Below are 24,670 nucleotides of genomic sequence, written 5' to 3'. Positions count from 1 at the left end.
AGAGCATACAGAAGCCAAGTGTCCAGTCAACCAAGCTCACTGAGAATGTTAACAATTGAAGACAATATACTTACCATGGCACTGGATCGACGTTTTAAGAAGGCGAGATATATATTTCTAGTCAGAAAATCATCCAACTCGAACACTTTTTAGGTTCAAAGCGTCCGTATGATCTCGGTTGGTTCGCTAGGGATTACTTCTAGACATGTTACTTCAGATAAGAAAGGAATGGTACAGTCTGAAGAACGCGTGAAGCAATTGGAAAGTGTGCAAGCTAAAAGGCCTTAAGGAGCAAGCAATTCTTTCAACCGTCCAAAGTTAGGCGTTCCAAAGCCAGTTACTGGATTGTTAGCAGTCAGTACTAGACCAAAAGACGCACTAGACGCAGCACTCACTAGGATCCCAACCTTTGGTAGCCTGAACAGATAAGTCATATCAGTCCTGAACATTATTGCAGGCCACCAAGCACTCACATTGAATCCAGGAGTTCCGCATCCAGGGTTGTTCCCCACAGTGATGTCATTAAATGTCGCGCTGACCTTGCCCTTGTACAATAAAGGATTAACGAATCCCAGGGTCGGCAAGCCTTTGGAGAGCCGAGCATCATTCAACAATGCGAAAATACCCGCTGCGGTAGGCGATGACGCGGAGGTGCCACTGACGGAGATAGACGTGTTTTGGTACCACACTCGGAAACGACTCCCTTGGGCAGCTATATCTGGGAATCCCTGGCAAAAAAAAATGAGATCTATAAATGAGAAGAGCCGAAATTCCTGCGTACCCGTCCTGATCTGGAGACAGCAGATGTCACTACAGATTAAGGCACTAACAAGAAAAGACCATTACCTGTTGAATAGACCCTCGTAAGTACCTTCTGGTATAGTTTTCAAGTAAGCTTCGATGACTGCATCTTGGTATGAAGGACGCGGGAACTATGTGCGAAGAAATGAATAAGCAACAGTGCAATTACGATGAAATCTCACGTAGTTGCTAAATCCACCGCCAGAGAAGTCTACGGCTATCTCGGGGACGTTCACAGTTGCTCCGATTGCAGTCACGCTGGAAAGATGTTAAAAGGTTGCAGTGGGAAAAATGAGGTGGTGCGAACTATGGACATCCGCTTGAATAAAGCGCATGAGTGAATAAATTAAGAACAAGGATACACCGTTACATACGCCGGGAAAGAAGGCATGAACTGGGTCCTGTTCTGGCCGTCATTGGTCTGGCATTGTTGGGTCGCGGGATCTGGGTTACCGTCTCCTACACCTCCATCGCCACTGGGGAAGGTCATGGTAACACCGCGAGCGCCAAGTTGAGCGAAGCCTTGGCATGCGCGACGAGCATAACTTTCTGGTACCGTTTGCTCGGCCTCTCCATAACTAGTGGAGATGACTCTCGGAGGGTCAGGGTGCGACAGGACAAAATCAAGCCACTAATGGAAAAAATGAGCAATTTGAATTTCATGTTGACTTTACATACGTACATCGTTATACGGTTCATTGGTATTCTCTGTGGAAGTCGCATCCGGGATGAAAGGTGGACGACCAGCAGTCGAATAAAAAGTTCTAGGGATAGGAAAGGCAAGTCCGAACGCGAATTGAACATCGAGATTGGCCTCCACACCAGCCAAGCTAATGTTCTGGTCGTTGAGACCACCCTTCACCGAAATGAAATCGAAGGTGGAACCAACGGCCTCAGGAACCTGGTCGTGATAAAACAACTGTAAGTCAGCTTCATTCGCATACTGCTCAAGGTATGCGGTGACGCCAATGGTGCTATAGTTATTACAATCAGAGGGAACATAGCCGATAGCATTGTAGAGCTGTTTTAGACAGCTAACGGTGATGGAGATGTTACAAGTCGGATCGACGAAGTCGGCTTCACTGTCGAATTTGGCCGTATTGGCAACGTTCCCTAGGTCGAAATCCTCGAAATCAAGAACGGTGCTTTTCATGCCTTTCCAACGTCCAAACAACGTTGTAGGCTGTACAACGTCAATGTGGTCCAGGAGGGGTTCTGGCAGGCTGTAATGCGTCGTGCGGACAAGGTAGTCTCCATCAGTATGTTGCCAGACGTGGTAGGACTACTCATGCATTGAGAAAGCATTAAGAGGACGAGAAAACACGACGACGCACTGTGTCCAGCATTTCTTCGACCAACTGCAATGGTAGCGTAACTCTGACCCAGTCTTGTGCCGACGACCTAGTTATGTCGTTTTTATCGACGCCGTACGAAGAAAGCCATTCATGTACAAGTTCAAGACCTTCGTCGTCGGGGGCGACCAACGCGTCGACCTCATCTTTAAAAAGATGCTGACCGTATCGGGGGTGGTCAGGATCACTGACTTCCCAGAGGTGCTGTTCGAGAATGTGAAAGTTTGGTTGGCGAAGACCAATCTGGAGCTCGATCATATGGTTCGGAGAAGGCAGACTGTGTTTTGTCCATCCCCTTGGTGCATCGAAAGTCTCCTTCACCCTGTGGACCCATCGCTTCGTATTTGGATCTGCGAATGTAAATGGAACGAAGAACGCGATAAGCGGCAGCAGCCTCATCGTTGCGCAGCCTGACGCGTTTTTGTGGAGGAGTGGGAGTGGGAGACTCCAAGGGCGCGGTCCTTATATTCAGGACATCCGTGGGACAAAACTAGATATAGAATGGGGAGATGCTGCCCGATGATGGGAAATAGTGTAATTGAGGCCGCCCTATTTCACTGATTTACCTCATGTGTCAAACAATAGTTTTGCCGGTGCTTGCTTCTTTCTTTTTGTGCGCTTCATAACATTCAGTCAAGATCCCAGAACATCGTACACGGTACTCACTGGGCATCCGTCGGAAATGCTCAGCAGACCAGTAAGGTGGGCCCACTGGAGAAAAATCCTTTCCATATGGCGGCACATCATGATGGTATTAAGCAAATTCAAAATTAAAAAAAAATGAAAAAAGGGATCTCGGTCGGCAAATAGGAAGTGGGCCGATTAAGGATTTACGCTTGTTGTTCAAAGCCTTTAGATGACTAATGAACACGCATAAAGTGCTTGCTGGTGTCCAATGTCCAACGCCACCCTCAGTACAAATGCGATGGCGACGACAGCGACAAACGGCGTATTTTCGCTTGAAAATATTCTCGGTGAAAACCACGAGTCATTAGAGCATCCCAGTATCAACGGTTCACCAGCTAGCGGCTGGGATGAAGAGACCCCCGAGAAGCCTCTGGCGGAAGGTTTTTGTATCGAATGCGAAGGTAAGAAATTCCGGTCTGGTTGCTTCCATTCTAAGCTTAAAGACGGGCCTAGACCAGCCCGCGCAAGTCCTATGTGTAACATGCACCGATGTATATTGTGAAGTCTGTTTTGCTGCCCAGCATCGAAAGGGCTCGCGGAAATCACACACGGCCAAACAGCTAGAGGATCCGGAAAAGAGTGAAGTAGAGCCGATGGGTAACGAGTCGACATCGGTGAGTTACCACGTGCTTGCATACTTTTCCTGTCTCATGAATGTAGATGGACGTCGACAAGGATGTTGCTGACTCCGACGATGACGACTGGGAACGCGTGACGGTTGGTCCTACTCCCTTGACGCTAGGTGCTCAGCCTGCAGTGGGTGAAAAAAGCGGGGAATGGTTTGTCGAACGCTCAAAGTTCATACCCCTCCGTCTCACCCTGCCAGAACGCAAATATCTTCGTCTCCTGGAAGCTGCGTTGTCAGTGTCAGAGTACACAGACAAGATTGATACCATCAGTTTCGGCCAGTCCAAGTCGAAAAGAATTGTTAACCAGATCCGCGAACTGTGTGCTATAATGTCTGGGCTATTACTTTCTGCCGACTACAAGCAAGGGCAGGAACTATTCCAGGATCGTGACTTTGAAGCCAATGCCACGTTCTACCAAAGAGTTTTCGAACTCGGCCGGAGGCACAAGATTACGAATCCCGATAAGATGCGCACGACTTATGGGAAGCTCATCTATCTCCTCCAGGTTGGATCTATTCTCCGCCTACATTTCATAACAACTCATGTCGAGTTGTAGGACAGTCAGTCTCCGGAGGTAAAGGACATGCTCAGTTTTTCCTGCGTAAAGCCCATCAACACCGTCTACACAGTGCTGGAGGAAGCTGGCGCCTTAGATCTTTTGCGAGAAGATCTCATCACAGTGGCGACGAAGGAAATCTACGCTGAAGGTCGGCCCCGGCGTGACATCCAGAAAGACATTAAAAGCAAGGAGCGTGCCATCGAAACGCTCGCATCTCGTTACGAGCGGAAAGGCCTTTCACAAGAGAATGTACGGCAATGTCTGTACAGTATCGGCGACAACCACGCGTTTCTACGCGCTAACCGCGATCCATGTGAACGTATGATTGCGTACCTCAAGCAGTACTTTCACCCCACACAGGCGAAGGACAACAAGACCAGTCTGGCTATTCGATCTGTAAGAACTTCAATGCTTGGCATGGGTTTCTGTTGAACTTGTCCTCAGGGTCGCGGAGGAGCGAGATTATCGCATGACCATAGTAAGCAGTTTGCATACGTACTGCAGAGTCTTACGCTATGGAAGGAAATTCTTCATGGTATGTCCCGAAGATCACCGTCAAACCCAAATCTTACCATCTTCGCTAGACATGTTCCATCTTTGGTTCCTAGCCGAGCAAGATCTGCTCTCTGAAAACGTTCCTTACCGTTTACGAGATACTGGTCAAGGACTTAACCGTGTCCAGGCATGTCCCAAAACATCTCGAATGATGCACAGCATTCTTCATAAAGCTCAGAAAAGCGTCGGGACATGGATAGGTTCCAGCGTGGTACATATGGGTGATCACAACGTCCCGAACGCTCTCCTCTTCATAGACAAATACACTCAGATCTACCGCATTCTTCTTCCTATCTGTAATACCCTACAACAAATACCCACCATAGAAGCCAAGCCTTCCTTGCGCTCATACATCGACGATGAGTTTGGGTCGACGGACAACCTTATCCTTGAGATATTAGGAGATTTTTTCCGGCACGGTTTTGATGGATCCGGGGCCGATAATTTCTTTGATGCCGGAAGCTGTATAGACGGAAGATTGACGAGCGCGTGGAATTGGTGTTCGACTCTGGAAAAGAAAAGATATTTCCCGATATTTTTGCTTTCTGGTATGTTCATGCAGTGCTTTGAAATTGTTCTGATGCTGATGTTAAGCTTCAGGTTTCATCGGGTTCGACGGCGAATGGTAAAACGGCCAACTGAATTTGAATGCACATTGTTGTTTCGCGCCGGTTCCGGTCAACCATTAAACAGGTACACTGACACACGTCCCACGTCCCACGGCCCATAGATATCACCTTAGATACATCTAACATGATAAATACTCTCCCACTAGAAACGGATTTATACTGTAACGTCTGGATGCACAAGTTGAATTGTCATGCTGATTAGGCAGGTGCGGGTATCCCATGGACTCCATTTTGTCTCCTAGCACTAGCAACGACTTCCAGCACGCCGGCAAGACCGGCTTTCCAAGCCAACATCCTCTTTTCGAGAACCTCCCACTGCTCCCGTTCAAAGGTCCGTGCTGTCGAGCGCATAATATGCAAAGATTGTGTCGTTTGCGATAGCTTTCCAGAGAGCAAGCCTGCACGAATGACTGAAATATAATTTTAGACGAACAGTGGATATAGAAGGAAATGTGAGATCACACCGTCAATAACCCATTTTTCCACTTCTGACGCGTCGACCTGTAGCGTCTCCGCTATTTTAGAGTAAGGAACATTCTGTCCCACTTTTTGGAACCCTAACGAGGCGAGGGTGAGGAGTCGGATTTTACGTTCCAATTGTGTGACTTCGAGGTCTACATGCCAACCCTCAGAAAATACCCCGGAGAATGATAAAATTGTATATACCAAACTTCTCCAGCACGCCGGAATGACTTTGTTGCCATGCCTTGAACTCGGATAGACCACCACTGAGGAAGACCTGGAGAAGAGAGAAAAGATCGTGGCCTTTGGCTGCTACGACTGCATCCAGTTTGAATAATGGGTCAAAGTCAAATATAAACGGGAGACGAAGCGCGGTAGCGATGACGTCGATAACTGCCGCCTTTGCAGCATCTGAAGTGGCAGGAAGCGAACGGACATATGACAACGAGTATTCGTAAGACGTTGTGCTATAGCAACGTAAGACAGAAGGTTCTTCGGCAGAGGACATCATAGGTGACTAACGATTGGCCCGATTTTGCGTAGGCATCTACAATGCTTTTCAAGAAAGTGCTTTTCTCTTCAGGTGATGTGTCCCATTCACTGAGCCATTTTTCTACTTCTGCTCTTGAGAGCTGCAGGGCCTCGATACCGTCGTTTGACGGAGCGATGTCCAATAGGGAATTATAGACGAGATACCGTAATGGTGATGTCCTCGGGAGAGCATTGAAGAAATCAGACAGTCTAAGCAAATTTGTTTTGTTGAGTTTCTCTAGATATAAAAGCAGAAGCAGTCTTACATCCGGTATTTGATGGCAGTATGTTGAGCTGGTGCCGAGGCCACAGTTCCAAGCAATTGAATAACATATTCTTTCGTCTTGGGTGAGTCATACGAATAAAGTGAAAGTATATGTGAAAAAAGGAGATTAAAAAATCCTTCGATTTCTAAGAAACAAAGTGAACATCGTTTGAAGAAAGACTAGCTAGCAATACGGACCTTTATCCGAGCCGTCTCCAAGCCCTTTCACCTCAGCCATAACCATTGCAAAGATATTCTGGCGTCTTTCCGTGTCCTCTGCGAGAGATTTCGTCTCGTTTTCCGTTTTGAAAGCATCTTGGAAAGGGCGAACAAGAACGGCGCGCTCGTCATCTTGATTCCGGACTATGTAGAAGACTAATTCCTGAATCTGGAACAGAATTCAACTAATACCTTGGATATAATATAAGAAATACCTGTTCTTCGAATGTCCCCTCTGCGAATACTGAGATAGAGTCTGTTACCGCCATCGACGTCGAGGGAGAAATTTAGCCGAAGCTCTTGCAAAATAATGGTAAATGTCTTGATCAAACCTGCGGCTTCCCGGCCCGGATATGCTTGAAATGGATCTAGGACCACCTCAGTTTCTAACATCGATTCTGAACCGTTGCATACCGCGCACGCTTAGTGCAGTGCGTCCCAACGTAACGTTAACATTCGCACAATCCCTGGATGCGAAAATATCGGGACAGGATGGCGCACAGCTCATCCTGAGTGGAAAGGAGAGCATGGTCATGACACACTGGTCTGTTCCATTTTTCTCGCCAACAAGCGCCGCCTTTTGATTTTCACAGGATAGGATGAGAACGATGCATGATGCTATCCTGGTTGGAATAGGGACGGCTGTTAACGATAACCCGCAGTTGAATGGTACGCATCCGAGGCTCTGAACAAGTGCATTCAGATGGAAAGACAAATCACAGCCCGCCATCTTCCGCCTAGAAGTCCACTTTCTGGTCAGGATTATCCTTACAATCTACCTCGTCCAATAGTTTTGGACTCCCAGCTTCGCCTGCCAACGACATGCAAGCTTTTGGAGAGTTACCGAAATGAAAAAGGAAGGCGGCCTTGGGTACTATGCGCGCAGGAACCACAGGCCGAAGAAGACGTTTGGAAGTCGCGCCTTGATGCCTTGGAAGCCGCAGGAGCACGGGTTGTACCTGTACAAACTACAGAAGGTGGAACATCAGATACCCAAGGCCTTCATTTCAGATCTGACGTCAGCCCTTCAAGGATTGCTGTCGATTCCGTCCGTATTACAGACGCTTCATGAACTTGGTGTCCGGTCGCTTATGGTCGAAGGAGGCGCCCGAGTTATTGGGTCCTTCCTTGCCGAACGGGACTCGGTCGATACAGTGATAATAACCATCGCCCCGAAATTTGTCGGTAGTGAAGGGGTGGGTTATGGTGTCGACATCAGCCAGGTATGTTTTCTCCTTATAATGAGCAAGGCCTCACCGAGTTTCCTCGTGTCAGGTGTCCTATTATGAACACCTTGAAAGTCAAGATGTTGGCTGCGACACCGTCGTTGCGCTGAATGCGAGAAGTGATTAATAAAAGGTTGCTGCTCATTGGGATCATAGTCAAGATGTATATCACTCAAAATTAACGAACATCCATGTGTAAGAATGGCAAGGCAACATAAGGAAAAAACATCATGAGTTTGCCTCATCCTGGCCGACCGAAGCCGTCGAAGCTCCATTAACTATTGGGCGAGACGCAGATGCAGGACTAGGTCGATCCCTGTTGCTGAGTAGACTTTGGAAAAAGTTCTGCAAAACTTCATGCTGCGTTTGTTCACCAGTCGCAGAAGGACTTGGAGAAGTACCCAGCGATGGCAATGAAGGCTGTCTTGGTGATGTCTGCGTTCCCAACGTTGTAGGTCTCCCCGTCGTTGTCCGTCCAGGAAGTCTCCTCGCAGCAGCGTCTGTGACACTTGAACTTGATGGACCACCACCGCTATTGCTGCCCATCTCCATCTCAGACAGTGCCCGAACAACATTCGGAAGATTGAAGCTGCTGCTTCCCAACGGACCGACAATACCTGCAGTCGCCCCTTCCAGTTCTGCGGGATTGCGGAATGCACCTCGAGGATCTCGGTCTGACTTTTTGAGATTTTCCTCGTAATTTTTCAGAAGAAAAGTTTGCTCGGGAACAGGACTGTTGAATGGCGGTAGTGGCGGAGGCTTTGTGGTTGTCAGTGGGCGGTTCTACGAGAAACATAACGAAATATACCTTCGTACCCTGATCGGGGACTAAAGCCTGGAACATCTTCTTAGCCCCCATCTCGTGAGACGCTGGGTCGTACCCAGCTTCCAAGTCCCTTTCCCATGCCTCGCCCCACGCCCTAGGTTCAAATGGTCGCACGACTTCTATTTTTCCCCAGCTGTCCCATCCTGCCGGGATAAAGAGATGGTCTCGGTCTAAAGGGTTTGGCTTATGCATGAAAGGAAAAGGATTCCTGACTGTAGCAGAAGCCTCCCCTCCAGCAACCACAGCGGGTGAGGGAGCGGGTGGCGCGAAAAGTAAATGCAGCGCGTAGTGCCGCAATACCTGTAGCGTGGTAGGTAGAGGCGTAGTGTAAAACAATGCAGCTCCATCTATAAATCTATGCTCAGTGAATGATGCCACGAAATACCGAGCAGCCTTACATTTCAGACATATCGTCCGCAGAACTTGCATAATCCCGTCGGTTCTTTCTTCCCATTCTCCACCCGTACCTTTCACCATACCACCCATCCCCGAGGCTCCGGCTACAAGATCGTGTCCTTCATCGATAAGATCGGCTTTGGTGCATGTAACAATGATTGGGACCCCAGCTGTATTGTGAGTGAATGTCCCGGAGCCAAGTGGCAATAGAGTGCTTGAACTTAATGTTGACGTCGCAGGTATTGGGTCACTTGACGGCTCCGTGTAGTGTTGTAGATGCGACTGCACTGTAGAAATATAAACAGAAGAAATTAGGATTGTAAGACAACACTCACACCGTTCGCGGCCTTCTTCTCTTGCAATCTGCGCCTCGCGAGAGTCATCGCTCTTGACCCAGTCGTCGATCCATTTGAACCAAATTTCTAGCTCCTCTATAAAGGTCCAAGGACGCGTCCAGTCCAGCACAATCATAACAAGGGTATGCGGTAAACACGTCCGCGGCGGTAGAAAATGTGGAAGAAGAGCAGTATAGGAGAGATTGGACGATGGAACGGTGTATACCGACAGTCTAGCAAGAGTATCTTGATAGTATCTGTGAATATACACCAGTAACAGACCAAAGAATTGAAGCTACAAACCTTCGCCTGCATCATCTCTTACATCCGCAAAATCATATCCCAAAGCAAAATCAACTTTGCGATCCTCCTTGCCATCGCTATCCAGTGGTTTTTGCAACAGCGCAGAAGCAAGCGTGGATTTGCCTGCTGATGGTTGGCCCAACAAAAGGATTTGTTTAGAATTTATTGAACGCGACGACGAGACGGAATCAAGAATGGACGACCTGCACGCTGTCAGAACATTTTCAACCGGTAACCGTAGACGGTCTTCACCATAAGTCCTGAGGAGGTGCCTCTGGCGATGTAGGTCGTGAATTCATCGAGAGTAGTATGAAAGCAAGTTACATGTGTGCACGTTGCCCGTTCGATTCTATTTTTGTATTCAAATTCCGACAATTGCCCATTGTTCGAAACGACGTCGACCTCATCCTCGCTGTCGTCGCCCACGGCGCCCAGCCACCTTGACGCAATCATGTCTGCAGCATTCTTAGTGCCGGAGCACAAACTCTTCGAATCGCCCAATTCACGCTCTATTCATGTCAACAGCTGGGTCATTACCGCGTCCACGAACCCAATATCCAATGCCTTTGAGTGCGACGCCATCCAGGGCTCTCTAGGTATCCCTCTACCTGAAATGACCTTTGGTAATAATATCCTGACGTTGGAGCACCGTCCTTCTGGGTTGAAGTACTCATTTACTGCCGCGGACGCTTTGGGCTTCGTGAAAAAGGGCGAGCTCGACGATGGTGATGGCGGCGTCAAGGTTAACTACGCCGACGCTTGGCTGAAAAGTCGGTGCGCCCTCCTCTCAGCTATCTTGTGTACTGGCAATGATCTCAATCGAGCCCAGAACCGACCCATCGTCCAATCTCACGATGCCCAAGACCGTTGCGACCAAGCCTTATGACTGGACATATACCACGATGTACACAGGACACATGGAAGCTGATGAATCCGGCTTTGTGCCATCGTGGATTCTCTCAGAAGACGCTGATTCAGCGTACAACATCCCCATTGCTGAGCTAACTCGACCCGACCCGATCCTGTTCTACGCTGAGATACCTTTGTTCGAGGACGAGCTGCACGACAATGGGTCGTCAGCACTTCTTGTGAGGATTGTAGGCCGACATATCCCTTTGACTGTGGCGGAGCTCACGCGCGATTTAGCGTGTTATGCCGACGTGCATCTTTATTCTTTGCCGATTCACCCTTCGGGTCGACAATGTACTCTTTCGTACATGGGACGCAAGACTTTATCATTCATTCTCGTCGGAGCCTCCCATGGTCATTAGAGAGACCAGCGGCTGGGAGGCACCCTACGACGTGATCAAAGATGTAGATCACCCTCCTTCAATGCCGTTCTTTGCTGATATTTGTTCATAGCGTCTTCCAAAGCGCGATGATATGACCCCCCTCACTGACCCCAACTTCATCTCCAAGGCTCTAGCAGACACGCGTCGCATGTCACAGACCATCGGTGCTAAGACCGGATGGCGGGGTATTGGAACGACACTTGAATACGCCATTCTGGCATAACAGTATAGTATTACAGGAAATGTATGCATACAACTATGAGCCCATCCAGATGTACTACTGACTACTCCGCAGGCACTCACATCAACTTGGCCTCTCTCTTGGCCTGCTGGACTTGATTTAGACGCTGACTCCGTAGTGTCATATGGGTTCCTTGCGTTATCTTTTTAGCCTGTGGTGCAGGGGCAACGGGAGCAACTGATGACTGCGACAGAGATATGCGTGTTTCGTCAGAGGCAAATCCAGGTATTCGAATATTGTGATTTCGTTCTAGCGAGAGTTCAACCGGGACCATAGCGTAGTATATCATATCCAGAGAAAACACTCACCAAGATGTAGCTGTAAATCACGAACCTCCAGCGTATCTCCACCTCTGTGCTTCGCTAGTCGGCATGAGAAATTTGTTACCGAATCTATGAATTCGTCTGCTATCGATAAAAGTAGCTGAAACAAATCATTGGTGTGGAAAACATCGAAAGCAAAGTGCACGAACATCTTCTACGTCTGGCTCGATCTTCACGTTCGGATCCACACTCGCCACTAAATCTTGTATTGTTCGTCGCATACTCTGATCTCCAGGTGTGTTTTTGCGCCGTGATCGATTGTCATCCAAAGACAACATTGTCGAATCATCGGCCGGTCGAGCAATCTGCGCAGGGGTACCTGACGGAGGAAGCACATGAATCCCACAGATTGAGAAACGAGGTGGATCGTGGCGCACCAGAGATACGCCCACTTGGAATGCCACCCGTCACTGTCGGTCGCGGTTGTGTCCATTGTACGGCTCCTGGATTCGTTATATGATTGAGGTTTGCGCTTATAGGATAAGCGGTTTCCGAGGGAGTGTTTGCAAGATTAGGCACCGAGTCTGTCGCTCCTTTGAACGCTGGATGATTTGACTGTGTAGCAGCCGATGTAGAAGCCGTAGGTGTCCCCGTCGAAGAGGGTACAGTAGGGTTATTCTTGTGCTGATCAGCATACCGTTTCAGCTACACCACGCCAAATATGTTATTCCAACAAAAGAACCCAAAATTACACAGAAAACACGCCTGGAGGATTTGCTGCTGACTGAGCTTCCCTTGTTGAACTAGTGTCGTCATGTTGCTGATGAGGAGTTGGGCGACATTTTGCTCAGAGACTTCCTGGCCTGTTTGCGCCTTCAACAGAGAGTTGAGGACATCAATTACCGTGGGGTTCTTCTGGTTTCCGTTCTCCATGACGTTCTGGATTATGACGGTGAGTGAGGACACCACGATGCATGGCCACCGAGGCAAGTCAGCAGCCTCCGGATCAAATATAGACAAACATAAAGCTTATACGCCGTAACGCTTGGATCCGAGATCCCCGAAATAGCCTCAGCCGCCATATAATTCAGTCAGTCTTCTAGTTCCTCTCCGGGAAGAACCCACCAACTTGCATGGAACCAGCGAGGCTTTGCATTTCCCTGACAGAACAGAGTTATGATGCATATGAAGGGTGGCCGACTGATGTCGAATGAGAGAACTGCAGCCATGAATTACAGCCCTGTATATCGTTCCATGCTGCATCCGTCGAGGGTCGTGGAGAACCGAGCCCGTTTTATGCGGATTTCCCAAAGGGCTGGAAAGGGGAACGAGAACACTAAGCGATGATTGGGCAGTAGGCAACTGTCATTCGATATCGTGAAAACTTACTACTGCGAAGATGTACGACCGTCGGAAGCCGAGCTACTTGCAGAAATCAGCAGCTTCTGTGCTCCAAAAGTTACAAGTGATAAAACATACCGGCGAGCTAGAGTCTTGGTAAATACCGCTTAGGGTGGAAGGGAAGCCAGTGTCACGATCAAATGTGCCTCGGCCTTTCCATGATCGACCATACCCAATCCGAGAGTGACTGGGCCATTTACATGTCGAAGCGTACCTCAAAAAGTCGTCAGTGACCCGAATGTTCAATCTCGGATATATATTGAACCTTGTGAGACCTGAAGGGCTGCAAATAACTGTCCAAGTACAAAAGTACTGCATCAAATGGACGTACAAGAACCGCTGCACCCCTCCTTGTCTTGTCTATGCCCTTCCATCGTTTCTATGTCCCTCAGGGGCTCTACTCTTCCGGCGACAAACGGTCTATCGCGGAAGCTGTGACCGAAGTCTATGTTAAAGTCGGCCTTCCACGCTTCTACGTCGTGGTTAACTTCATAGAGGTCTCGGAGGAGAATTTCTATGTCGGCGGCAAGTCCTCTACCGACTTTGTGAGGATATCCATCCATCATATCGCTCGCCATCTGCCTTCGCGAGTCCTTTTTGTATAAAATGACAAGGAGAAAGACTGACGGAGACATGGCAGACGTGAACGCAAAAGAGACTTCATGCAGCGGTATGAGAAAGCCATCGAACCATTTACGAAAGGGCGAGGGATCAGATGGGAGATACAGGTTGCGGAAATGGACGTGAGTTTACAAAAGTGTGCTACGAGTCTACTTCCCCAGGCTTATTTCAACGCGTTTTAGAGGGATTTATGGAATGAGAACGGCATGAGCCCTCCACCGGGCGGTTCGGATGGAGAATTACTTTGGCGGAAGCTAGACAGAGCTATCCCATATCCTGCCGAGCACTTGGAGCTGAGTTAGAAGCCTAGCTAGTTATTATTAGTGGATCATGCAACAAGACCAGGGTAAGAGGCCAAGTATTAGAACCGACATGAGTCAACTTGAATCTCCATTTGCCAGATGGTCGGAATCAACTGAAAGAAAGCAAGGGTATACGAGTGCGTAACCAACGGATGCAATGGCAGCAAAGGGAGGAAATGGTCGATAAAGATCATCCGAGGGAAAGGCAATGCGCAGGCACCGTGAGTATAGCGAAAACGGCGGTCGGTTGTGTCCAAAAGGAGATTGTTTGTCAACATTAATGATGCACATTGCACAAACCACTAACATTGTTCGTCGAGAACAGGGTCAACCAAGAAAATCACGAATCATGTTATTTCAGCTCCGCAGAACGTGGGCATGCAGAGGCGTCCGCCGAAGCAGCAAGTCAATCGCGCGTGTTTTGCACATGAGTACAACGCGACTAGACCGCCCCCGATAGACTCTGCCAGGTGTGTTATGGTTTTAAGAAGAATATGTAATGAGATTTTACGTCGCGTACATTACCATATAGTTAGTCCATGTGGTGTGCAGTCCCATTACCTCCGTGATGAATGATACCAAAGTATCAAGATGACCAGATGCAATAAATTGACAGGCGCCAAAGATACCGGTTCACACATGGGGCAACCTGGGAGTTCCGACGCCCTCGTATCGGGGCTGCATTTCCGCGTTTCTTCAAAATCGTGAGTGGAAATAAGCAATGACGACTTGATGGATAGAGTTCTCTTGTGCCAGGCCGAACTCGAGGGACTTAAGGAAACATTCACCACCGCAGATCTCAGACATGGAGGCTCTGAGACCTTTAAGGTGTCTTGAAGGGGCAACCTCAACCTAATATGAGAGGCATCTTCGGGCTTTTTGGCGAAAATATAGTGCGTCCGCTTCGTCGCTTGTACCGGCATGAGAACGGGGCAACAGTCGGGCGGCTCGGGCATCCCATAAAGGGCGCGGAAGAGATATGGACGCCTCTGAATATTTGTCATGCCTGAAATTTGATGGTTCGTGTTGAAAGGAAGTCGATATGACCAACAGAGCCGATCTATGATTGTTCAACATCCCTCAAGATTTATTCAGCCAGAGCGGATGCACGACCAAGATTTTGTCTGCCCACGTCTCCGACAATCCGACAGTCGGCAGACCATGGGAGAGGACCTCACACGGTAGATTGTAGGTCGTTTAACCTTGAGACTGAAGGATGTTCTATGAAAAAACAAATCAACTACCCTATTCAACAAAAGCGGAAAGAAATATACCAGTAAGGGCGAAGCCGATTTGTGCTAACAGCTGTCTCGGCTTTTCGGAAAAGTATCACAGCTCTTGCATACAGGGCTCAAAGTGCTTGAGAATATTGACCCTCGTCAGAGAATTGCATGGAGGTTTTCGGAGTTATGAGGTCTTGAAAGATAGTCTTCCACGATTATTGACGCGTTGGACGATGTCCCCCAGAGACACTGAAAGATGATACTGAGAATAGAGATGGATGTATTCTTACGTGCCTTGTTATATCCCATGGGCGTCGTGTATGCGCTCTATGAAGTCGAGATTCTCTAGTCTATTTAAGTGTCAATAGTACTCTCAGCATGGAGACCCAGAGTTCATGGATGCCAGTAAGAAAAGAAGCAAAGAAGGGCTAAGGGCGGAGATTTTGCATCAACAGACGGTTCTGACATCCCGCTATCAACTTCCGATGGGCCATATTATCGCCTAGGCCGCTATTTGATAGAGGATCTGGGCAAGACAATGGGAAAGAGCTGATGGTCATTTGGGCACAGCCTGCATTAGATCGTAAAAGATAGACACGCAGCCCAGCTATCGAACACAAGACCGAAATGTCAGGCCCTGACTCGTATGGCAATATTATGATATATTCGGTATACCAGCCAAGGAGGTAGAATATTACCGCTACCGTTTGTACTACCAGAGAGGACATCCCTCGGGATCTAAGAGGAGGCTCTGCAGTGAAGTAACCAAGAAGGATTTCAAGCGACGCGTATCAGCAGTGGAAAATAGGTAGGTAAGTAGGTAGAATTACACGGCACCGTCCATCGAAGGAACGCCGCGCAAAGATAATACATGTTTGGTACACCTAACACTCTAGCATAACAAGAGTGTACCTAATTATCTACTGATACCTCCAACCAGACAACAGGCCAAGCTCACGGTCAACTTTACATTTCTGGGTAGAATATAAGGTACGGTCAGAGGCATCAAGGGCTGCCGATATCTGCAGTCCTTCCACGGGCGCTTTGAGAGCTAGTATTTCCAGTGCGCAGCATCGGCGCCGGCGACGCAAACTAGTGCCAGCAATAAATTTATGTCGCACGGCAAATCATCCCTCTCAGAATGGAAGCGGTTATCGATGCATAGCCCACAAGAACTGGAAGGTCATGCCCCACGAAGCCATCAGGCAAGTCTGCCTGCCATTAATATTTTTGAAAAATTCACTGCGAGGTAATGCAACAACAGCCAGAAAATTCTTAGTAGATGCAGAGAAGTAGTACCCAAGTTGAACCAAGCAAGAGAGGTTAGTACTGCAGCAAAGGCCAGTGTCAGAAATGGTGATGCCTCCAATTGTGGGGGACGGTCATCCCCCTCGCAGGGACGACGTTTGGCAGTAGTTAAACGTTCTCCAGTTTCGGAGAATGCAGATATCGATGCAGAGCACACGCTTGGAACATCATGAAGGATATGCCTTGGCGAGAATGGCTGCAGCGTCAACGGGTGTTAGATGATTGATGGTAAATGTAATCAAGGTTGTTTGGTGACATCAGGAGTAACAAACACAACGATTTTCTTCTTTGCAGCTTCCTCATTTAAATAACCACCATGGACGTCTCGAATATTTTGGCTTCACATGCCGCCAAATAGTAAGCTTGAATTCGAATTATTATTGCGGATTCTGGTCTTAGAATTCTATCCTAGTCAGTCGGTAACGGTCGAAAAGGAAACGTCACTTGACGTTGATGTAGGGTACCTCACAGTAGTAGACCCGAATCCCATTGACGAGGACAGCTATAAGTGTGTCCGGGTTGCACTTCTGAGCATATGTCTGTCTGACATTTACCTAGATCCAATCTTGAAGAACACCTGCAGTCGCTAGCACGCGACGGCATACAATCACTGCTTTCGTCTCTTTTCACGCTTCCTACCAAAAGCTCTGACGATGGTCCCTTGGCCCAGCTACCACCTCCAAAAATTCAGCTACCCCGTGCTAAGCCTCTGCCAAAGCCCAAACCACCCACCAAATGGGAGCAATTTGCTGCAGCGAAGGGTATTCAAAAGAAGCGAAAGGACAGGAAAGAGTGGGATGAGGAAAGACAAGAGTGGGTTAACAGGTGGGGAAAGGACGGGAAGAATAAGCAGACTGAAGAGCAATGGATTACAGAAGTGCCTCTCAATGCCGGTACGCATAGTTTTTCCCCTTTTCATCAGCGTCTTTTGAAAGGCTTGTACAGATGTGGATTACGACCCTCGGAAAGTAGCTCGCGAGGAGCGCAAAGCAAGAGTGGCTAAAAACGAAAAGCAGCGACAAGGAAACCTTGCTCGTGCACAGGGCCCTTCGTCCTCAGTAGCAGACACAAATCCTCGCGAACAACGGAAGAAGGAGATAACCAAATCACTTTCTTCAGCACGGATAAGCACGGCAAGTATGGGTCGCTTCGATAAAAAACTCGAGGGCGAAAAGAAAATTCGTGGTGTGAAACGGAAGGTCAGAAATTGCTTAGTGCTTGCCACCATCTATCTGATGCAAAGGCTTTAGTTCGATGCCAATGAGCAACCTGTTGAACATGAAAAGAACGCATCCCTGGCGCTGCTATCCAAAATGGAGAGCGACGCCAAAAAGACGAGAGCAGCTCCGCCATCTGGAGACGGTGTCGTCAATGTTCGGAAGGCTGTAAGATTCGCAAGTAAAGGCCAAGGAGGTATTGCTCTCGGTAGAGAGTCGTCCGGCGGGAGCACGAAGCGTAAACAGGGTGCAAAAAGAAGATGATCTGATGACTTTTTATATTTGTCTACACCTACCTGAAAATACTTATTCGTGTGGGCTCGCTGAGATATGTCCGACAAATATTAATATTTTATGTGAGTTATACAAAATGAGTACGTAGATACATTGCAGAGCGACTTGAGAATCCATAAACGAAGGAAATGAAAAAATGAACGGTCTATACAGCGTCTTTCAGGTTGTCCGGGTTGGCCTTCCCTTCGTCAATCCACTTCTGCTTCACTAGTTTGTCCTTCTCCACAAGATATAAGCGATAGACGAGCTTAATTGTCCCGTCACTAACACCGGCAACGGCACCGATGTCCTTCGTGGACTTCGGCTTCCCAAGCAAAAGACAAGTGAAATATATAGCTCCCCCTGCAATAGAAACCGGACTCCTTCCATCACCAATGCCCAACTCACGCGCGGCAATGATAATATCGGAGCATATGGCCTGGAAATTTGGAGGAAGATCCAGGTGGTTGCAATAACGCACGACGAGGGACTCTGGACCAGTGGCCGGTGCTAATGATGGATGAGTTGCCGAGGCTCCAGGTGTGAGATTGAAAGCGTGTTCAAGAGATTTATAACACTGCCCAAGAACTTTCTTCGAGACATGCGTGAGATTACATATCTCTCGGAACGTTCTCGGCACATGCGCCTGTCTGCAGGCAATGAAGATACAAGCTGCGATGATAGCGTCCATAGGTTTGCCCCGGAGAATTTTTTCTTGCTCAGCGCGCTTGAAAAGTTGCTTGGCAATATCGCTTATGGTTTTTGGAAGAGAGAACTGGTCACACCAGCTAGAGATGTCGCGGAATGCCACCATGAGATTTCGCTCTTGCCGCGAGCCTTGTCCCCGGGACTGGGCGCGCTGAAGTTCTCGAGAAAGTCCGTTCCCACCATCCCTGAAACTGATCACCGTGTCCAGCTGTTCCATGCCCTCCATCAACGGGTCGCTAGCCGCACCGACACGAGACGGATCATCTCCTTCGTCATTGGCAAACGTCTATGATCAAAACTTTTCAATTTGTAGAATGAAAAAATACTCAAAACCGGAACATACACGCCATTCACTCCGTGTATCTACAATACGGTCGCCTAGCACCAATCCACAATTGCGACAAACGAGGTCGCCGGAGCCAAACTCTTCAGCGATCTGAGGGTTGGGGTCTCTGCATTCAGGACAGATGAGGCGAACAGCAAGGTCAGGCCCGAATGTTGGCGGCAGTGGTGCTTTTGCTTGAGACTGTGCGAGGGGAAATGCTTGGGCGTAGGCCATATTTTACAGGAGTAAGCGAGTTTATCAAGTACGCAGCTGAAAGTGAAAGACAAGACATTAGGAGGATTATAGAAATCTACTGCAGCGGAAAAGATGATATTTCTTACACAGGCGTTGCGTCGCTGTGCCAGAAACGACGAGGAGATGGTGGTTTGGATGCAGGTCACGGTGAGACCGAAGGCTGACATAAAAACCCTTTCAGGCCAATCACATGGCAAATACACAGCCACAGGTGTTTCAACTTGGACAAGAGTTGATTTGGAATTTTTCAGATGAATCCTTTGGCACTTCTATGTGAGATCAACTGAAAATGCTGCTGAAAATGATTTGTACTTCCAGCCCAAGAGTTTCTCAGACTCACATGAGACAAGTCTGAGCTGCATTGGATCTTTCTCCTGTCCTTCCAACTCTTCTTCTTTTATTCATGGCACAGGCAACTTCTTGCATCTTAGATCAGTGAATGCCCATGTGCTGTAATGGTTCTTTGGAGAAATAATGATGCACAAAATCTGAAAAAGTATCTCTTGATTTCTTTGGCTTGGGGTTTTCTCTAAACTAAGATCAAAGACCAAATGATAACTTCTTGTGGCAAAGAGTCAGCAATATGCTTATAGGTCAACAACCCTCACCTCTGGGGTATTTGACTTGAGTTCTAAGTTCATCAGACACACAAAGACTCTACAAAGCCAGTATTTTTTCCTATAAGAAAGGATCCTCTTTTTATTTATCCAGTTATTTTAGCAGACCTGATATTCTCTGATATTCTCTCTATCTTTCTCTCTGGTGTCAGCTTTTGTCTTTTGCATTCTATGTTGAACAACACATTCTTATTTTATTCTATTCACTACTAAAAATAGATTACATCAGATCTTTTTAAAATTCACCTTCAGATCTGTGTCAGAGATGCCTCATGTTAAGCTCAAGTCACACATGATCTAAACCCATGATAAACTGACACTGTATCAAGTTCATACAGTCATATCAGAGTTCACTATGTGTGTCTGTTGATCTAATACTTTAAGGCCAAAGACAGTCAGCTTGAGATGAAGTGGTGAAGAATAAACTTTAGCTTGAAGCTGAGGATATACAGTGAGGGCTACACTATTTATATACTGTTTGTTCATAAGATAAATATATCCCTACTAATTGTGTATTTCTAGGCTATGGTGCTTGTTGTCCTTGAGCATCACAACTGTTTACAAAAGAGTATTGTCTATTGTTGAAGAGCATCATTATTGTTGGAGAACAATAGCAGACTCAGCCTATTATAGTGACTAAGCCTGTCCCACAGTTCTAAGCACTGGCCTAGACACTCTAACCAAACATAAATAGGGGTTAATCAGAAAAGAAAAAGAAAAAAATCATAATATTACCTCTTCCTTAAGACTATCATCCCAATAGATCAATTTAGGGAGAGTTTATAGTCTTATATAGCATCAGTAGCATTCATATGTTGTTCATTGATCCACTGATTAGATTTAGAACTATAGCTCTTCCAACTGATCAGAGAATTAATAGTCATATGTGATCCACCACTATGAGTGTGGATCTTGCAAAGTTGATAATTCAGAACTTAGTTAACTTCATAGTGTTCTTCATCATCAATTAGTTTGGGCTCTAGTGGTGGTGGTTGTTCTTGATTTGAGAATGCAGGTGCAACATATAGTGTGAGAAGTGTTTTATTGAATACATCATGAATCTTTCATCCAATAGAAAGATAGAGCTTATAGACAGATAAACTGATTTTAGTAAGAATCAGAAATGATTCAGTGCATTTGTTGGTGAGCTTTTATTTGAGGCAAGGCAGATGAAGGTTGGTTATGTTAAGCCAAACCTTATTGTTTATAGAATATTCATGAGTGGAGTGGTAATGTTTATTATATTGTTTTTTCATAGATGCTGCTGTCTTTTTGAGAGTAGCACATGTTTCATTGTGGATTTTGGACATGGTGTGGGTGAAGTCAGAGGAGATGGAAGTGATGGTTTGCAGTCATTCAGTTTGGGCTATATTTGGGTGGTGGCCATAGTTAACAAAAAATGAGGTTTTTCCTATCATGAAATAGATTTGATTATTGTGTTGAAATATAGCTAGGACAAGCTATTCTATCCAATCATTCTGTTGATAATTGATGAACATTCAGAGGTATTTTTCTATCTCCTGATTCATGTGTTTCATTTGACCATTGGTCTGAGGGTGGTATGCTGTGGAAGCATTCCTTCAGATGTTTAGCAGGTGGTAGAGATTGTTGGGGAATTTTGATATGAATTGGAGTTCTTGGTGAGAGATTACAATCTGTGGCATTCCATACTTTGCATAAACTTCATCATGGAAGATCTTCATCCATCCTTCAGATGATAGTTCCATCAAGCATACAATCAGGATGATGGCTTTGGAGAACTAATCAACAATGATGATAATTACATTATATCTATTGTAATCAGATAGTCTGATGATCATATTGACTAAGATGTGTGTCTAAGGTGCCTGTGAGATCTCATTCAGATAGAGTGAGGCCATGTGTGGTTGAGTTGATGACTTTTCTCATTGGCATGTTTTATATCCCTTCACATACTATTCTATATTTTGTCTCATCTTTGGCCATCAGTATTCATGTAAAACCAACTCTTTAGTTTTTGCAATCTCCAGATGTCCAGCTATTGTGTGATCATGACAGGTAGTGATGAGCTCACCATGAAGCTGGTGGTCTTATGGAATATAGATCCACCTGTCATATCAGATTAATCTCTCTTTCTTCATTATCTCTCACCTGTAGTTCAGTGATGAGGCCACTTGTTGGTTCCATCAACTAGTGTTCTGTGTCACACTCTTGATCTACTTATGGATCTCTTCTTCTGTTGACATGATCCTCACCTAGAAATGCTCAGGCTTCAGTAATACCACTTCATCATTATCTTTGCTCTTCTGGTCATAGTCTACTCATCAACTAAGGAGGTTAGCCTTCTTGTTTGTGGCTCTAGCTTTGTAATAGAGTGTATAGTTGTATTCAGAAAGCTCTGTGATCCAGCATGTCTGTTATTGATTAAGCTTTTGAGGAAGTCAGAAATATCAGAGATTTTAATGATCAGTTTAGATCTTGAAGGTCTGGACTACTCTAATCAGATAATGATATCATTCTGAAAGAGTCAACATGATTGCTAGCAATTTCTTGTTGTATATCTCATAGTTGCATTCTGTGATAGTTAGTTTCTTAGAAAGGAAGGCCACTGATCACCACTTCTCATCTTGCTCTTAAGGGAGTATAGTATCTATTGCTTCTTCACTTGAATCTGCTTCAACCCTAAATTTCTCTTCTTGTGTCAGGATTGCTAGGACTACATCTTCTGCAAGGTGTTGTTTGAGATCATTGAATGCCACCTGCTGAGAGAGTCCCTAATTTCAGAGAGCATTGCTAGTTAGCTGTGTCATAGGTCATATAATCTTACTGTAGTCACATATGAACTAATGATAAAAGTTGGTAAACCCCAGGAATGATTGCAACTCTTTCTTCTTCATGAGCTCTGGTCATTCTGTTACTCTGGCTACCTTGACTGGATCCATCCAAATGCTCCCCTTTGTTAAGCCCAAGCGTCATGTGGACAGATACACGTGATAGACGGATGTTCCTTCGCACTTCGAGGAATCAGCCGAATCCACTAGAGTATATCCGTCTGTTGTGACTCAAGGTCAGATGTTGACTCGAGGTAGAATGGTGTGTATAAACTTTAGCTCGAAGCTGGGGTTTTCCAGCAAGAGCGTCGGTCCTTAAATACTGTACAGAGGTCTCTAATTATACTACTGCTTATTATATATGTCTGTGTCCATGGTGCTCGTTGTCCTTTGGCGTCGCTATTGTACATAAAAGGATGATTGTGTTGTCGTTGGGCCGAATCGTAACAACTTGATGGGCAGGTTAGTTGTGCTGACTAAGCTTCCCATGGTCTCGTGCCTTCTGACTGGGCGTAGTTAAGGAAGTAAAGATGAAGAAAATTGTAACATTACCCCCCGCTTAAGACCATCGTCCCGATGGCTTAATTAAGGGATAATTCGTAGTCATATATAACGTCGTCGGCATTCATGTATTTTTCGTTAATCCACTGGTTAGATTCTGGACCATAACCCTTCCAACTGACAAGATAGTCCACCGTAGTGGTCATGCCACCCCCACGGGCTCTGACTTTCCGGAGTCTGTGGTTTAGGACTTGGTCTATTTCATAGTGTTCCTCGTTGTTGATTAAATCGGGGGGCGATGGAGGAGGCCGTTCCTGGTTGGAAAAGGCTGGTGCTATGTATGGGGTTAGGAGGGATTCGTTGAATACGTCATGGATTTTCCATCCCGGTGGCAACTTTAGTTTATACGTGGATGCACTGATTTTTGCCATGATAGGGAAGGGGCCTGTGTGCTTATCAGCGAGCTTTCGTTTAGGTCTGGGGAGGTGGAGATTGGTTGTATCCAGCCAGACCTTATTGTTGGTCTGGTATACATGGGCTGGACGGCAGTGTTTGTCATACTGTTTTTTCATGGTGTCTGCGGTCTTTTCTAGTGCGGCCTTTGTTTCGGCATGGATTTTCTCCATCGCTGTCATGAACAACATGGATGCAGAAGTTGTTGTTTTGTGGCAGAGGGTCTGTGCGACATGTGGATGTCGGCCATAGTTGACGAAGAAGGGTGTTAACCCTGTTGCGGAATGGACCCTGTTATTGTGTTGAAAGGCTGCGAGTGCTAGCTATTTGACCCAATCGTCCTGTCGGTAGTTGATAAATAGACAGAGGTATTTCTCAACTTCTTGGTTTGCCTGTTCAGTCTGTCCGTCGGTCTGTGGATGATAGGCTGTCGATGCGTTTCATTTTATCTGCAATAATTTGTATAGATCGTCAAGGAATTTTGAGACAAATTGTGGTTCTCGGTCAGAAATGACCACTTGTGGCATCTCATATTTGGCATATACTTCGTCTTGCAGTATTTTTGCTCATCCTTCCGAGGTTAGTTCCATGGAACACACAACCAGGATGATTGCTTTGGAGAACTGATCTACAATGACAAGGATCGCATCATAACCATTACAATCCAGTAGCCCTGTGACCATATCTATGGAGATATGGGTCCATGGCTGTGATGGTATTTCGTTCGGATGTAGAGGTGCTGACCGTGGTTGTGTCGATGCCTTCCCCCTTTGGCATGTTTCGCAGGCCTTGACATATGATGTTATGTCATTGCCGAGTTTGGGCCACCAATAGTTTCATAGGACGAGTTCTTTGGTTTTAGCAATGCTGGGGTGCACTGCCATGGCATGGTCATGGCAGGTTGCAATGATTTCTCCCCGTAGGTGCTGAACTCATGGGATATAGATCCTCCTGTCATAGTGGATCATTCCATCTGTTACGATTTATTCCCTTTTTCTTCCCTTTTACCCCTATTTAATGATGAGTCAGAAGGCACAAGACCGTGGGAGGCTTAGTCAGCACCACAATAACCTCCCATCAAGACA

General features: G+C 46.6%; 11 protein-coding genes across 11 annotated transcripts; 6 read left to right on the top strand and 5 right to left on the bottom strand.

The window, feature by feature from the left end:
• Positions 1 to 284: 284 nt before the first annotated feature.
• Positions 285 to 2,552, bottom strand: BT62DRAFT_1004238 (tripeptidyl peptidase A; the record flags this gene model as incomplete). Its single annotated transcript, XM_043177015.1, has 10 exons — positions 285 to 340; positions 396 to 417; positions 474 to 728; positions 782 to 791; positions 847 to 932; positions 984 to 1,059; positions 1,109 to 1,120; positions 1,176 to 1,432; positions 1,484 to 2,083; positions 2,136 to 2,552. 10 exons carry the CDS (start codon positions 2,550 to 2,552, stop codon positions 285 to 287), a joined length of 1,791 nt encoding a protein of 596 aa, XP_043040996.1.
• Positions 2,553 to 3,037: 485 nt separating this feature from the next.
• BT62DRAFT_930513 (uncharacterized protein) lies at positions 3,038 to 5,555 on the top strand. Its single transcript, XM_043185944.1, has 7 exons — positions 3,038 to 3,241; positions 3,294 to 3,454; positions 3,501 to 3,974; positions 4,026 to 4,424; positions 4,473 to 4,563; positions 4,613 to 5,131; positions 5,184 to 5,555. The coding sequence occupies exons 1-7, from the start codon at positions 3,049 to 3,051 to the stop codon at positions 5,210 to 5,212; spliced, it is 1,866 nt and encodes a 621-aa protein (XP_043040995.1). The 5' UTR covers positions 3,038 to 3,048; the 3' UTR covers positions 5,213 to 5,555.
• Positions 5,362 to 7,247, bottom strand: BT62DRAFT_777773 (PCI-domain-containing protein). Its single transcript, XM_043182250.1, has 7 exons — positions 6,905 to 7,247; positions 6,669 to 6,852; positions 6,472 to 6,616; positions 6,197 to 6,415; positions 5,879 to 6,141; positions 5,677 to 5,826; positions 5,362 to 5,622 (listed from the first exon to the last, which is right to left on the bottom strand). The coding sequence occupies exons 1-7, from the start codon at positions 6,956 to 6,958 to the stop codon at positions 5,411 to 5,413; spliced, it is 1,227 nt and encodes a 408-aa protein (XP_043040994.1). The 5' UTR covers positions 6,959 to 7,247; the 3' UTR covers positions 5,362 to 5,410.
• BT62DRAFT_966443 (bacterial bifunctional deaminase-reductase) lies at positions 7,052 to 8,108 on the top strand (the record flags this gene model as incomplete). The annotated part of the gene is made up of 5 exons (XM_043188820.1): positions 7,052 to 7,233; positions 7,288 to 7,358; positions 7,412 to 7,666; positions 7,722 to 7,912; positions 7,965 to 8,108. 5 exons carry the CDS (start codon positions 7,052 to 7,054, stop codon positions 8,040 to 8,042), a joined length of 777 nt encoding a protein of 258 aa, XP_043040993.1. The 3' UTR covers positions 8,043 to 8,108.
• Positions 8,037 to 10,095, bottom strand: BT62DRAFT_966439 (dynein 1 light intermediate chain). The gene is made up of 6 exons (XM_043188819.1): positions 10,028 to 10,095; positions 9,776 to 9,978; positions 9,473 to 9,718; positions 9,140 to 9,424; positions 8,724 to 9,088; positions 8,037 to 8,674 (listed from the first exon to the last, which is right to left on the bottom strand). The coding sequence occupies exons 1-6, from the start codon at positions 10,072 to 10,074 to the stop codon at positions 8,144 to 8,146; spliced, it is 1,677 nt and encodes a 558-aa protein (XP_043040992.1). The 5' UTR covers positions 10,075 to 10,095; the 3' UTR covers positions 8,037 to 8,143.
• A 49-nt stretch (positions 10,096 to 10,144) lies between these two features.
• On the top strand, positions 10,145 to 11,311 carry BT62DRAFT_930507 (type 2A phosphatase activator TIP41). The gene is made up of 4 exons (XM_043185943.1): positions 10,145 to 10,549; positions 10,605 to 10,872; positions 10,922 to 11,089; positions 11,138 to 11,311. The coding sequence occupies exons 1-4, from the start codon at positions 10,227 to 10,229 to the stop codon at positions 11,288 to 11,290; spliced, it is 912 nt and encodes a 303-aa protein (XP_043040991.1). The 5' UTR covers positions 10,145 to 10,226; the 3' UTR covers positions 11,291 to 11,311.
• BT62DRAFT_1060600 (uncharacterized protein) lies at positions 11,071 to 12,504 on the bottom strand (the record flags this gene model as incomplete). Its single annotated transcript, XM_043178606.1, has 5 exons — positions 11,071 to 11,557; positions 11,617 to 11,731; positions 11,781 to 11,950; positions 12,009 to 12,276; positions 12,376 to 12,504. The coding sequence occupies 5 exons, from the start codon at positions 12,502 to 12,504 to the stop codon at positions 11,367 to 11,369; spliced, it is 873 nt and encodes a 290-aa protein (XP_043040990.1). The 3' UTR covers positions 11,071 to 11,366.
• A 799-nt stretch (positions 12,505 to 13,303) lies between these two features.
• On the top strand, positions 13,304 to 13,898 carry BT62DRAFT_930504 (uncharacterized protein). The gene is made up of 2 exons (XM_043185942.1): positions 13,304 to 13,715; positions 13,776 to 13,898. Exon 1 carries the CDS (start codon positions 13,335 to 13,337, stop codon positions 13,575 to 13,577), a length of 243 nt encoding a protein of 80 aa, XP_043040988.1. The 5' UTR covers positions 13,304 to 13,334; the 3' UTR covers positions 13,578 to 13,715; positions 13,776 to 13,898.
• BT62DRAFT_891798 (uncharacterized protein) lies at positions 13,623 to 13,895 on the top strand (the record flags this gene model as incomplete). Its single annotated transcript, XM_043183083.1, has 2 exons — positions 13,623 to 13,715; positions 13,776 to 13,895. Coding segments are annotated over 2 exons (213 nt in total), but the record flags the coding sequence as incomplete, so codon positions are not given.
• Positions 13,899 to 16,704: 2,806 nt separating the features above from the next.
• On the top strand, positions 16,705 to 18,007 carry BT62DRAFT_930500 (RRS1-domain-containing protein). Its single transcript, XM_043185941.1, has 5 exons — positions 16,705 to 16,783; positions 16,839 to 16,934; positions 16,985 to 17,319; positions 17,372 to 17,625; positions 17,677 to 18,007. Exons 1-5 carry the CDS (start codon positions 16,743 to 16,745, stop codon positions 17,905 to 17,907), a joined length of 957 nt encoding a protein of 318 aa, XP_043040987.1. The 5' UTR covers positions 16,705 to 16,742; the 3' UTR covers positions 17,908 to 18,007.
• BT62DRAFT_986331 (cyclin-like protein) lies at positions 17,978 to 19,325 on the bottom strand. Its single transcript, XM_043189997.1, has 3 exons — positions 19,291 to 19,325; positions 18,968 to 19,219; positions 17,978 to 18,910 (listed from the first exon to the last, which is right to left on the bottom strand). The coding sequence occupies exons 2-3, from the start codon at positions 19,181 to 19,183 to the stop codon at positions 18,083 to 18,085; spliced, it is 1,044 nt and encodes a 347-aa protein (XP_043040986.1). The 5' UTR covers positions 19,184 to 19,219; positions 19,291 to 19,325; the 3' UTR covers positions 17,978 to 18,082.
• Positions 19,326 to 24,670: the final 5,345 nt, after the last annotated feature.

The sequence above is a fragment of the Guyanagaster necrorhizus genome (genome assembly GCF_019112545.1).
Source record: "Guyanagaster necrorhizus MCA 3950 unplaced genomic scaffold BT62scaffold_9, whole genome shotgun sequence".
NCBI classification, from domain to species: Eukaryota; Fungi; Basidiomycota; class Agaricomycetes; order Agaricales; family Physalacriaceae; genus Guyanagaster; species Guyanagaster necrorhizus.
Note: the sequence above shows the minus strand (reverse complement) of the source record. Positions and strands in the feature narration are given on the sequence as shown.